The sequence below is a fragment of the Aristolochia californica genome, unplaced genomic scaffold (genome assembly GCF_029961685.1).
Source record: "Aristolochia californica isolate CCGP_79_NKW_82.1479 unplaced genomic scaffold, dmAriCali1.0.hap1 SCAF_3, whole genome shotgun sequence".
NCBI lineage: Eukaryota > Viridiplantae > Streptophyta > Magnoliopsida > Piperales > Aristolochiaceae > Aristolochia > Aristolochia californica.
The window spans coordinates 44297700-44310543 of NW_027181992.1; the positions used below are offsets into that span (position 1 = coordinate 44297700).

At 38.4% G+C, this 12844-nt stretch overlaps 3 protein-coding genes across 5 annotated transcripts; 1 reads left to right on the forward strand and 2 right to left on the reverse strand.

Moving 5' to 3' along the window:
* Positions 1 to 718: 718 nt before the first annotated feature.
* Positions 719 to 3664, reverse strand: LOC137960233 (F-box only protein 13-like). Of its 2 annotated transcripts, none has more exons than XM_068807791.1 (2): positions 3610 to 3664; positions 719 to 2134 (listed from the first exon to the last, which is right to left on the reverse strand). In XM_068807791.1, the coding sequence occupies exon 2, from the start codon at positions 2111 to 2113 to the stop codon at positions 902 to 904; it is 1212 nt and encodes a 403-aa protein (XP_068663892.1). In that variant the 5' UTR covers positions 2114 to 2134; positions 3610 to 3664; the 3' UTR covers positions 719 to 901. The 2 variants fall into 2 exon arrangements, with proteins under 2 accessions (XP_068663892.1, XP_068663891.1); XM_068807790.1 differs by lacking the exon at positions 3610 to 3664 and adding an exon at positions 2805 to 2953.
* Positions 3665 to 6143: 2479 nt separating this feature from the next.
* LOC137960211 (DNA repair protein RAD51 homolog) lies at positions 6144 to 9734 on the forward strand. Of its 2 annotated transcripts, none has more exons than XM_068807756.1 (9): positions 6144 to 6269; positions 7289 to 7433; positions 7641 to 7751; positions 7832 to 7923; positions 8057 to 8151; positions 8250 to 8363; positions 8593 to 8722; positions 9241 to 9362; positions 9461 to 9734. In XM_068807756.1, the coding sequence occupies exons 1-9, from the start codon at positions 6171 to 6173 to the stop codon at positions 9582 to 9584; spliced, it is 1032 nt and encodes a 343-aa protein (XP_068663857.1). In that variant the 5' UTR covers positions 6144 to 6170; the 3' UTR covers positions 9585 to 9734. The 2 variants fall into 2 exon arrangements, with proteins under 2 accessions (XP_068663857.1, XP_068663858.1); XM_068807757.1 differs by having other exon boundaries at positions 7847 to 7923.
* Positions 9735 to 11154: 1420 nt separating this feature from the next.
* LOC137959597 (pentatricopeptide repeat-containing protein At1g19720-like) lies at positions 11155 to 12529 on the reverse strand. Its single transcript, XM_068806955.1, has 4 exons — positions 12441 to 12529; positions 11911 to 12019; positions 11695 to 11782; positions 11155 to 11645 (listed from the first exon to the last, which is right to left on the reverse strand). Exons 1-4 carry the CDS (start codon positions 12527 to 12529, stop codon positions 11155 to 11157), a joined length of 777 nt encoding a protein of 258 aa, XP_068663056.1.
* Positions 12530 to 12844: the final 315 nt, after the last annotated feature.

Consider the following 12844-nt stretch of genomic DNA (forward strand, 5'->3'; position numbering starts at 1 on the left):
TCAGGAACACCTTCACCAGAACTTCCGCTTTGTTTGAACTTTAAAGATTTCAAGCTTAGATTTGTATAGTCTGGAGTCTGGACTAGCTTCCAAGAATGGACTCTTGTAGTCTCTGTGCTCTTGTAATCTCCGTTAACGTCTTTTAGATCGGGAAAGAACCAGCCAGCCTTAAATAAGATCCCTTTTGATAATTAATTAGTATTTGTAGCTTTGGTTTTTTATTATTTTCTATTGTAGCTCGACTAAGAATTTTCACGGAAACTTTTCATGATTTTCTACAAGCACGTCCACGCTCTAGGGACTAGGGTACGTAAAGCCGAAACCTACTGGAGAGTAACCGGACGGAGTACAGCAAATCCCATTCTCAGTTGAGCCTGTAAATGCCTGGTAGAGAATCAATGCCTACGATGTTAGGGAGCTTTTCACCTCCCCTCGCCCAAGGAAGGCCCCGCCGAGGACATCGAAAAGTTTCAGTAATCACACGCAGTCACGAAGAGTATCCCCATAGTGATTCTAGCGATACTCTTTCCATCTCTTTACCCAGAGATGGAGGAGTCTAATCGCTCTGGCATGCACCCACCATTCTTCCCCTTTCTTTCTTTAATGGTGGGAGCCCTGAATCTCCCCCTAAAGTATAAAGAGATTGGACAAGTCACTCACATTTAAAAGAGAGCTCTGCTCAGAATCTGGAAAGAAAGATGAGAAAATGAGCCTGAAACTTCCGTAACCATCAATACCAAGATTGAAAAAAGATACTTACATGCATCCCTCTTTTTTTTTTCTTTTTCTTTTTTTTTTTGCCGAATTTCAGTGGCATTTTACAGAGTTATATAATCAGAGAACCAGTAAAAGTCGACACCAGAAAACAGTATGAATCTGAGAAATCAATACCCAAATACACTCATAAGCATGCCTCTATCCTGGGTTCAAAGGCGAAGGCAGACATGAATTCCTTGGACTTTCCGTTAAGAACACACTTGGGCAACTCTATCCACTCATTTGAGATCAAATTACACAACACGTAACCACTAAATTCCCCTGAATTCACACAAATCAGCATCAGATCTCCGCAACCCACACAGTTTATGTCTGCTTTCTTGCCATAAAAGTCATGGGACATTGCTGGCGGCATTGCTGCAACGTGATGCCATGACTTCTCCCTTTCTGAGAACTTCCACACCCTGAGGGTTGCACTCTCCAAAAATTCCGAAAGCACCACCACCAATAACTCTCCTCCACACTCTACCAAATCTATCGAGTACTCAAAAAAGACGGGCAATAGTCTAGGGTACTCGGAGAAGGTCCGCTGGGCAAGGTTACAAGCAACAACTGTCCCAGAAAAGCTGAGGAAATAAATCACTTCTTCTCCTCCTTTGACAGTTATTACTGAGGAGTATTGCTTAGAGGGGCTTCTTTGCATGTTAGTAGCAATAACATCTCCAGCTTTGCTGAGGAAATAAACTGTCTCATCACCAGAAGAATCAGACTCTTGTGAGGCCTTCCGTGATAGAGAGAACTCATCTTCCCATTGATTCTTGTCTGAGTCATAGACTTTGACAGAGAGATGAGGGAACTCACCATAGACCAAGACAAGTCTATAGGAGGGGCAATTGGTTGAATGCATCGCAATGGCCTGAATTGCTTGAGTTTGACCAGCTGGGAAGGCTGATGGAAGCTCCCGGCAAGCACCAGTAACAGGGTTGGAGATGATAAAGTTACCAGAAACAGTTCTAAAGCATACTAATCCTCCAGAGGAGGCAACAGGAATAGATTTGGCATTTTGGGTTTGTCTGAGAAGAGAAGGATAATTGAGATTCTTCCAGTTCTTCTCAGTAGTGTCAAAGACGATCGATTGGTCAAGATGTGGGTCTACCATGAAGAACCAAGGGTCCCGAGTGGGAACGCGAGAGCAAGCTAGTTTGAAGGTCTGGGAGGTAGCAATGGAACTCCATCTTTTGCACACTGAACAAAGACGTAAGAAGCTTGATGTGGGTAGCCATGAGAGTACCCCTTCAAGCAAGTCTTGGTTTAGCTCATCTAAGGAGAAGTGATCCACTTCAGCTGCTTTGCGCTTTCGTGTTTTGGTTAAAGACATGTTCTGATCCTGCTCCATGGATTGAGTGAATAAAGAGACCTGAAATATCACAAGAGGGTAAGCTAAAGGAATCGATGTTATCTTTGCAAACAGAATCGCAGAAAGTAAGAGAATAGTTGAAGATCAGATAAGCTGCTGAACAGGAGATAAGGACAACAAAGAAAAAGAAACACTGACCACAAGGTCTGCACAAAATACTTGAAAATAATTTAAAAAACAGAAAGATATCTTAAGGGAATTTTATGTTTGTCTGGGAGGAAAATAAGGCTGATCCATTCAGAAGGAAGAGTTGAGAAATATAAGGAGGTCCTATCGGAGCATTCTGGCAACAAGTCTTGAAAATGAAAAGAATCAAACTTCTGCGGAAACAAAAGAAGCACTACCAGAGCAGAAAGAAGAAAAGAAAGACGATTACAATACCCTACCCAGAATACCCAAAATAAAAAATAGATATTCAAAAATTCCACACTTGAGCCTTGTCCACGAAGAACCCAAACGCTCCTAAAAATCTCTAGCAACAGTGAAACCAGTATAACTCTTCTCTCTATCGTATAGCTTGAGAAATTGAAAAAAATAAAACAAGGAACAAGACAGCTAGATCGTGTACATGTCACTGATTTTCTGAAAGAAACAAAGACCATTCTCTCACGATAAAATTACAAAGTGAAAATAAATAAAGAAACCGTGCGACAGGGAAAATGAGTCTGACCGAATAAGGTTCTATCATTTACGAGGTCGAATCCAAATAAGGCTACATCCTAATTCCAGTTCATCGTTTGCGCATATAATGAAAGACCGTAAATGGACGATTGAAGGGAGGAAGTCAGCGAGCAAGGAAAAAAACATCATCATGTCCAGCAGAACTTCCAGAAGAAGATAAATACCCGCGTCATGAAGGAGAGAGGTTTGAAGCTAGGAAAAAAAAGGAAAACGATTCTTCTAGTTTCTGTTCGTTTCCCAGTTTCATAGGAAGTGGAAAGGACAAAATATTAAGCGAAAACATTGACGAACTGGCATCTCTCACCCGCCCCATTAAAGCCGCCCCATTAAAGCCCAGACCTACCAGATACGAAAATTTCAATCCATTTCTTTTTCTTTTTGGAGCGGTATAAACCCAAATTAGAGAAAATACGCTGCCCTAAAATCACTATGAAGTAAAAACTACAAACCATTCCTTTCTTCCATAAATATAAGTGGAAATGCCCAATGAAAAATTCTATAATTTAATCAGATTACTCTTGCGGTGACATCAGAACAAGAAAATAAGACGACAACGCTATACAGAAAATTCTATATTCGCACAAAAAAATCCAGAGGGAAAATTTCCCAACTTGTTCAAGAGAAAAATCCAAACGCAACTGAAACATAACTAGACCCGGCTGAAACACCCGTCTTCTCCAAAACAGAAAGAACCCACACTTAAACACGACAAGAAGACCATCTACAAGCATCCCCCTGAAACCAACAAACAAGAATTAAGACACAAGTCAGCGACACGGGCAGGAAAAAAGCACCTGATAATTGGATTCAGCGAGCTCCGCCCGATTGTAAGTCCAGAAGAAGTGGTGGTGTTGAAGGAAAAGAAGAGCTAAGAGTCGTTTTTTGTAATTGTAGGAAGGAAGGGGGAAAGCTTCGTTGCAACTTGCAAGCTCTTTTTGTTTGCGTTGACAGAGAGAGACATATATAGATTTTGGAGGTGGTAAAAGCAAAGATTGTTAGAGAGAGAGAAGGAGGGAAGAGCCGAAAAAAAAAATCATTTGACGGCCCGCTGACACTCGTCTGACGGGTTCGAACGAGGCGTCGGCAGCCTCTGAAGCAAACATATTATACTTGGTCCCAACCACGCTTGTGCTAAGATGCGCCTAGTCCCAGCCGGAGCAGTTTTTCCGCTCAAATGCTCCATAGAATGTGAAAAAGAAAGCATTATTATACAAGCGAAATCTATGCGGAAGGGGCCGGGCGTTAGAGATTCCAACTGCTTTTGTTAGATAATCAACGGAATTTTGACTTTGGCCATCTTTGCTCCACATTCCGATAAACCAAACTAAAGCGAATTGAATTGGTTTCATCAAAGTCCGAACTCAAAACACTGGCTTTAACTGATCTCCTCCCTCGTTCACACTTGACCTGATCAACGGAATTGAATTGGTCTTTCTGGAATTGGCTTGTTTAGTTTATAGCATTCCATACCCACTTTTCTGTGAAGATTTTAAAACCCAGTCAAAAGATAAAGAAATTCGAGTTTTTCGATTTGGAATCAGGTTAATTAGAGGAGGAAGATCGAAAAGGAGGAAGAAGGAAACAAATAATAAGCAAGTCAGGGTAAGTCTCGCGCATGTTAGCAGTTATAGGATTAAAAATGGAGAAAATGGGAGGAAAAGAAGAGGAGAGCGTTGCAGAGGAACATACATGTACATGTCAAAGGGAGGGGGGGACTCTCGGGGAGGTGGGGGAGGGCACTGGGTAGCTGACCTTGGTAAAGCAAAAGCAACCTCGTTGAGGAATCTCTTTCTCCAACCCGTCCTCTCTTCTCACCTTTGTCTTTCCTTCCCTCCAATATTTTTTCATTCTTTTTCTTCAGAAGTCAATGGCTCAGGGACTGAAAAATCACAGGTGCGAGGACAAAGCCATTAAAGAAATGGGGAGAAACGGTAGAAAAGCCGTTAATTACGATCTCTTTTATTGTGTTGTTTCAGATGAAGGCTCCCAATTGCAGAGATCTCGATGCCACCAATGTCAGTTTCTGCTTTTGTCTAGCTGGATTTCTTTCTTTCTCTACCCACCCATTGTTTTCTCAGAATTTTCTTAACTCTGCTCCTCTCTCTATTTTATTCTGTTTCTCCTTTCTCCTCTCATGGGCAACCTCCACTATCGCTTCTTTCCTATAATGCCGTTCCTATCCTCTCCGCAGAATCTCACTTTCGCTGTCGATTCGGCGACTCGGGCGAGAGGGTGGCCCGGTTTAGAGAAAAGATACGATCAGGATTAGGAGAGAAGAAGGGGGGCGAATCAGTCTAGTTAAAAGGTACACGTGCATTATCCAACGCAGATGGGGGAACCGAGGTGAGGTCCCACGAGGGTGGCCCTCGGGAAGGAGGGCGGGAAACACCCGTGCGGGGAATCTGGAAATGTACGAGGTCAAGTTACAAAAACACCCCTGGAAAGGGACCCACTCGGGACGACGGCCGCGAGGCTGATGCTCTCTAACTTTGGAAGCACATGACATACGTGCGATGGCACGTGTGACAACCCTTTGTTGGATGATCCTGACCGTCGAAAAGATAGGCTGACAAAAAAGGCCCTTGGATATAAACAGACTATTTTTTCTCTCTCTACTTTTTACTTACTTTTTACTTGGAGAGAGGAGTTTCTCCCGAGCTTATTCAGTGGTTACTCAAATTATCCACGTGCTTACACGTGTGAGGGAGTGTTAAAAGATAATTTCACATACATTAGTGAGTATAAAGATCTTGTATTTATTAACTGGAAAAAAAGTTTCTAAATGGCTAATCATTTTGGGATAGGGTATTCGACCCAATTTAACAGTGTCAGATGTTTTTGTTTCAAAATCACGAGTAAGTGGGTTTATTAATCAGATCCAAAATTGATAATTAAATCAACAAAAAAAATCCTAATTTTCCATTTTTTAAATTTATTTTTGCGCTTAAGCGTGTAATAGATTGTATTTACTAATTTTGGTGTTTATTTAAGTAGATTATTACTTATTATTAATTTAATAAATTAATATTATTAAATGTATGGCTAATATAAAGTATAAAGACAGTATAAAACATGTTTGTTGCCTCTAAAAGTTTTTAGAATTATTATTTTTAATAATATAAATAAAAATGAGAAAAAATAAATATGTAATATTAATAATTTATTACGTATCACGACCACATTAAAATAATTAAAAAAAGCTCGGTATTGTTTGGGTTCGTGTTAGACATCAGATGGCACGTGCTGATAGAAACTTCCCTAAGAAGCGTCCCTGGGTTTGATTCATGTTGAGTTTTGGCGCTTTTTTTTTTCCCAGGGTTCTCCGCTGTCGTCTCCTTCCTCTCTCTAGGTAGCCATGGATCAGTTGCAGCACCAGAAACACCACAACATGGCCGAAGAACAGTCTGATACGGAAGAGATGCAACATGGCCCTTGCCCAGTTGAAAAGCTACAGGTACTATCTAAAATTTCTCATCTTAACCCTACATTTTTTATTGTCTTCATCATTCCTGGAAGCCAACTCACAAAGATCGCATCTTTTATATATTTTCATTTTCTCTCTTGTTTCTTTAAAATGGGTCGATTGGTTGTTAGTATTGTATTTTTAGGTGAGTATTTTCACTCCTGGGTCTTGCTCGCTTTGTTTGGTGAAGAAAAAGCTAGCTCGATTTCCTTTTTCTGCCATCATTATCTAGAAGTAATAGCATTTAGGTTGGTTTTGCTATTGCTTAACCTGGGCTTGCTCCATTTATCGTTCTTGGTTATTCAATAACCTTCGATGTTATGGGGATCTGGGATTTAATGATTTTTTTTTAAAAATAAAGGATTTTGTAGCACTACATGCGCACATGGGCTAGTTCAAACTTCGAATGTCAATTGTTTATTTATTTTTGGTGGTTCGTTTATTATTCGTTGTCTCTTATCTGACCGTCTTTAATCTTTTCCTACTTGTAGGTTTTAATTCGAGCCCACAGAAATAATAATGTCTTCTTATTTTTTTGTAATTTTGCATGTAAATAGGTTTAGTTGATCGTTTGCACTGGATATCGATTCTATTTGTTTTCATGTTTACTGGCCTATAGTCTCCTTTTGAGCTCAACTTGTTTCTCTTTCTGCGAAATATGTTTGCAAGATCTTACAATTCTTTCCCTTTTTTTTTTGGCCTGTGAGGTGAAGTAACTTCATATCAAAAGGGCTTACTTGTTCTTCTTGTGCCTGAAATGCTTTTAGTGCTTGGGATTTTCTCCCTGTTGCACTCTATGTGTTATGGTTCTCAATTTCATAAGTTTGAGTCAGACGCTGTTCACAAAAATGTTTGATCAGGATTGTCTTCTGATGTTGAGAAGTGGGTTTGATGTTTTGCTACTTTATTTGGTTTGATGGGTGATACGTTATCTTGAGTTTTGAGCACCTTTTTTTTCTTTTAATGATTATGATACTTGTGATTGAGATTCATTTGTTGCTCTATCAAAGGCATCTGGCATAGCTGCTCTTGACGTGAAAAAGCTCAAAGATGCCGGTTTATGCACTGTGGAATCTGTTGTCTATTCTCCTAGGAAGGATCTTTTACACATCAAAGGAATTAGTGAGGCAAAAGTTGACAAAATTATTGAAGCTGGTATATTTTATTTTCTCTCTCTCTCTCTCTCTCTCTCTCTCTCTCTCTCTCTCTCTCTCTCTCTCTCTCTCTCTCTCTCTCTCTCTCTCTCTCTCTCTCTATATATATATATATATATATATATATATATATAGGCTGTCACTGGCAGTTACCTTTCAGCAAGAGTACATAAAAAATAGGCCTTGATTTAAATTTCTTTCTTGACAGCTTCAAAGCTGGTTCCTTTGGGTTTTACTAGTGCAAGCCAACTCCATGCACAGAGGCTTGAACTTATTCAGATCACTTCAGGCTCGAGGGAACTTGACAAAATATTAGAGGGTAAGATTTTACTGGATTAGGCTTTATTGTTAAATGACATTTGAAAAGCATGTAATGTGTTTAAGGTTTAATGCTGACAGGGGGAATTGAGACAGGATCCATTACTGAAATATATGGAGAATTTCGATCTGGAAAGACTCAGTTGTGTCACACACTCTGTGTTGCTTGTCAAGTAAATCTTCTTCATTTATTCAGTGATCTGATTTATTTCATGAAGTCATGCATTTCTTTCAACCAAAAAATGCTCTCACATTTGAAGATTTCTGTTTCTTAGATTTCATTATTCACTTTCACTTATAATCCAGCTTCCGTTGGATCAAGGAGGCGGTGAGGGAAAAGCTCTTTATATTGATGCTGAGGGTACTTTTCGGCCACAGAGACTCTTACAGATTGCAGACAGGTGTTATATAAAGTCTTAAGAAAGCTCACCACCCCTTCCATTTATTCAGCATGTAGTTGAAACTAATAATGACATGGTAAAATGGCCATATCTTGCAGGTTTGGATTGAATGGAGCTGATGTTTTGGAGAATGTCGCTTATGCTAGAGCATATAACACTGATCATCAGTCAAGGCTTTTGTTGGAAGCAGCCTCCATGATGGTGGAAGCTAGGTATGTTCCTTGGAAAGAAAAAAAGAATTCAGGATATTTGCTGTTGTCTTGTTCTTTTCTGAAGAAACTTAGTAGTGCCTGGATTAAAATTTCTAGTTGAATATGATATTCTTCATTCTAAAATATGATCAATGTTCGAATAACCCTCATATGCGCTTGTGTTTTTTGGCTTTAATTACGCTTAAAAAGTAATTTTTGTATTGGTATTGATTTGAATTTGCATGAATAGGTTTGCTCTTATGATAGTGGACAGTGCAACAGCTTTGTACCGCACAGATTTTTCAGGTAGAGGAGAACTCTCAGCCAGGCAAATGCATCTTGGCAAATTTCTAAGGAGCTTGCAGAAATTGGCTGATGAGGCAAGCACTGTATCTTTTGTGAATTTTCTTCCCTTGTTTTAAAATTTATTACTTCTTCTGTTTAATTGAAGTGACACAAACTCCACTGTTGATAACCTGATTCTGGTTTAATCAGCATGAAAGGGCCACCTTGTTCTGTTCACTCAAAGTCTTGATCTGTTTATTTCTTCAGCTACAAATTATTATCATTATCTTTCAATTTTAATACCAAAATGCTTGTTTATGAAGCTTTCTGCTTCTGGTTTCTATGAATGAAGCTTTCTGCTTCTGGTTTCTATGACTCATCTGTTTTATACATGGGGCTTCAAGATTTGACAAAAAGGAAGAGAAACCAGAGGGAAAAAAGACTTGCGCAGAGTAGGGATACTACTAGTCTTAAGTCTAAACAGAAAGTAAGCTAATAAAGCAACAAAACTTTCTTGCAACTCCTGGAACAGCAGCCCAGTTGTTTTCTAATCTCTTCTGCTAGCAACCCTGTAATTTTCTTCCTCTTTACACAATATTATCTTCAAATTCAGTTTGGTGTGGCAGTCGTAATTACCAATCAAGTTGTTGCCCAAGTAGATGGCTCTGCAATGTTTGCTGGACCCCAGATCAAGCCAATTGGTGGAAATATCATGGCGCATGCTTCTTGTACCAGGTTAGTTTGTTCCAAAACCTAATTTTTTTTTTTTGGTTTACCTCCTGACATTCCCATTCCTCTTCTCTCCTCAATTGGGATTGATTTATCCGAATCAGGCTCGCCCTCCGCAAAGGAAGAGCCGAAGAGAGAATTTGCAAAGTGATAAGCTCTCCCTGTTTACCGGAAGCTGAAGCCAGGTTTCAGATATCTTCAGAAGGCGTTATTGATGCAAAGGACTGATCTTTGAAAAGCAGAGGCACCCTCTGGTGTATAGGTTTGAGTAGTAATTTGTGTCTTAAAATCATTTCTGCTTCCGACATCGAAATTTGTTTGTAACTGTAAAAAACATTTTGTATTAAGTGACATTATCTTTCTCTCGAATGTAACAAGAATTTATTCGAATGACATTATTTTAGGAGATGTCTACATTATCTTTTTTTGAAAAAATAGGGGACATTGTAACGGTAAAACAATAAAAATAACAAACAAATTTGACCAACTATGACCTCAAGGAAGTTTTAGAGGGGTAAGGATAATTTTTCGACATGATGATGCAAAAGATATAGAATCGATGCAAATAAGCATGTTAACACTAAAGAGGAGATCTCAAGCCAAATTGTCTTATGTTATCTTCCCTTAAAACTAAATTAATAGATGCCAACATTAAGTGTGACCAAAACTCTTAGATTAGAAGGAAAATATGTTTAAAATATTAGGACTATGAGAAAAGAAAAATCAATTCACATAAATGCATAGAGAGGTAATGTAAGAAGAAAATAGAAAAAGAGAGTTTCAGCAGAACTAACCTTTATTACTTCATATGAAGACATCTCCCAAAATATAGCTCAGAATAAAAACCAACTCATATATGAAGAAACTAGACTCAAATATTTTTCTTTAAAGATATAATTCTAGATATAATGTCTCATTCTTTCTGGTATAAAATACCTTGAAAAATGAAACACTATGTTGTCACTCAAACCTTTTTTGCTGCCTGACCTTGATACTTTAGATGTTGGCTTCTCTTTGTGGAAAACTTCGATTAACAAAATTCTTTTTTGTGTTGGGAAATAGAGTCAAAATTCTTTTAAATCAATATATAATTTTTAGTATGCAAAAAGTAGTATGGAGGTACGAATATCAAGGAAAAAATAAATATTGAGATTGAAAACATAAATGAGGAAGAAAAAGAATAATACAAACCTAAACTAATAGAGATGACAAATAAGAAAAAGATCACATTATCTTTGTGAGATGACTGAGTCAACTTATAAAACCTTTTCCAATATCATATGAAATTTGTAAACAAGATAAATAATTTATCGACTTAATTATAACTGAATACGATGAACCTCTATTTATAATAGAGAAAACAACTAGAATCATATCACAATTAAACTACCCATATCCCAGTTATGCTAAAAGTCAAACAATAAAAGATAAGTCCTAGAGTAATTAAACAACTGAACAATAATAGAAAACTAATATAACTAAAAACTTTTTAACTGAGACTCTTTTGTGAAACCCCTTTCCATAACTCTTATAGTAGCATATGAGACTTCTTGCTGTGAGAGTCATGTAAGACTCTACCATCCTTATTCTTCAACACCAAATACTAACAAAATCTGATCCAACTGATTTTATTTTCTTCTCCATCCTGTCTAGTTGCATATAGATAGCAGTTTGATTGATCACCAGTGAAAAAAACTATATTCTCTGTTATTAACTACAATCCGGCTAAAACCAATATTTACTGTTATGTTTCTTTTCTTTGACTTAGTAAGAAACAATGCCTCATATGCTCTCCCAACTAAATCATACATCTGTACCAACATATTATAAAATACACCAGTTCCTGGTTCCAATTTGATAAAAGATCTTCTGCTGCATTGATTGCCAAACTGACATTGCTGTGCATCATACATGCCGTCAGCATAGTGGCCCAAACACCGAAATTAGGCATCTTCTCAATAAAACCAGTAGCTTCTTTCAGTCTTCCTGAACGTCCCAGTAGCTCAACTGAGGTCTCCAGACCAGCAAAATTTGGTAATCTTCTGTTGATTCCTTCCTTCGTCATCCTATCAAAAAGGTCTATTACCGAATTTGGTTGGCCATGAAGAACATAACCAGAGACCATTGAGTTCATAAGATCTGTAAAAGGTAAACAATCAAAGATTGCATTTGACCAAATACTGTCAAAGCCTTGCGTAGCATGAAAAAGCTCCATGGCTTGATCTTCATCTCCGTTCTGCATATACCCAGAGATCAGCACATTCCAGGTGACCATGTTTCTGCATAGCCCTGAAAATCCTCCATTTTCACAAATAGATCATGAGCTTTATAAATATACCTGGCTTGCAATACCCTCCTATCATCGAATTCCAAGTAAAAATGTCCTTGTCTGAGATATCATAGAACACCCTCTTAGCAGCTTCCAGCTTCCCACATTTGGAACAAATCAATCAGTGCATTTTCCACTAGCACATTGATAGCATCTCCCACTTAAAAGCCACCAATGAATCTTTATCCCTTTTCTAAAAGCTTTCAAAGAGGCACATGCTCATACTGCACTAGCCACAGTCATTCCATTGGGTTCAATTCCTACCAATAACATTTCTCCAGACAAATACAGAGCCTGATGTTTTCTGTTATTTTGATCAAAGCCTGAAATCATACTAGTCCATGAGAACACATCAAGAGTAATACCAGATTCTGTCATCTTCTTCAATTATAAAGCACCATGTCTATCTCCTGATTGATTCTATTCCTTCAACCTTCATTCTCTCAAGCAATTTAAAGCTTTCTCCCCGGCAGTACCCTCATATCATAGCATTCCAAGTCACTAGATCCTTCTCTGCCATTTTTTTTTTAAATAATGGCAGGCCGGGAGAAGAGGTTCCTTGGGAACATTTCGTTATACAGATTACGAGCTTCTTGTAAGCTCCCACATTTCGCGTACATGCTTAAAAGCTTGGTTACGACGAAAGAATTCAACTCACGAACGGAACTAATCCTAGCATGGAGTCTACGTCTTCCGTGGATAGAATTCAAATCGATGCAAAATTGCAACAGTGAGACATAAGTTCCGGAGCTCACCTGCATCTACTTTGAGCGAGTGACTCTAGAGCTAATAAAACTTCTTTCAGCTGGCCGTTCCGGCACAGTTCGATGAGGTAAAGATCCATGCCTTTGAATGATTCCTAGGAGTAGGTTGTGCAACTTTTTCCTGAAGATTTCCGTGAACTTGATTGATTTTTCCGGCAAAGCAATAGGTTTTTTCCCGTTTACAGGTCACAACTATGCATATTACCGGTTTTCTCGGGCTGAATTTTTGGGTCATAGAGATTGTAATTCTGATGGATTTAGAAACAACATCCGTTGCGATTTCTTGCTTGAAGAAATCATGGATTGGGTGTCCACATTTGGAAAAAATGAATTACTCAGAACCCTACTGACTTCCCACTAGATCGAATAACAGAAAATAGATAAGACTTCGGATG

Bases quoted from the DNA above. Each gene is read 5' to 3' on its own strand.
- LOC137959597 (XM_068806955.1), bottom strand. From the start codon at position 12,529: ATGGATCTTTACCTCATCGAACTGTGCCGGAACGGCCAGCTGAAAGAA. The intron at 12,020-12,440 runs GTGAGCTCCGGA...CTCATGGACTAG, and splicing joins CTCGCTCAAAGTAGATGCAG to TATGATTTCAGGCTTTGATC. The intron at 11,783-11,910 runs GTATGAGCATGT...AAATGTGGGAAG, and splicing joins GAATGACTGTGGCTAGTGCA to CTGGAAGCTGCTAAGAGGGT.
- LOC137960211 (XM_068807756.1), top strand. From the start codon at position 6,171: ATGGATCAGTTGCAGCACCAGAAACACCACAACATGGCCGAAGAACAG. The intron at 6,270-7,288 runs GTACTATCTAAA...GCTCTATCAAAG, and splicing joins GCCCAGTTGAAAAGCTACAG to GCATCTGGCATAGCTGCTCT. The intron at 7,752-7,831 runs GTAAGATTTTAC...TAATGCTGACAG, and splicing joins ACTTGACAAAATATTAGAGG to GGGGAATTGAGACAGGATCC.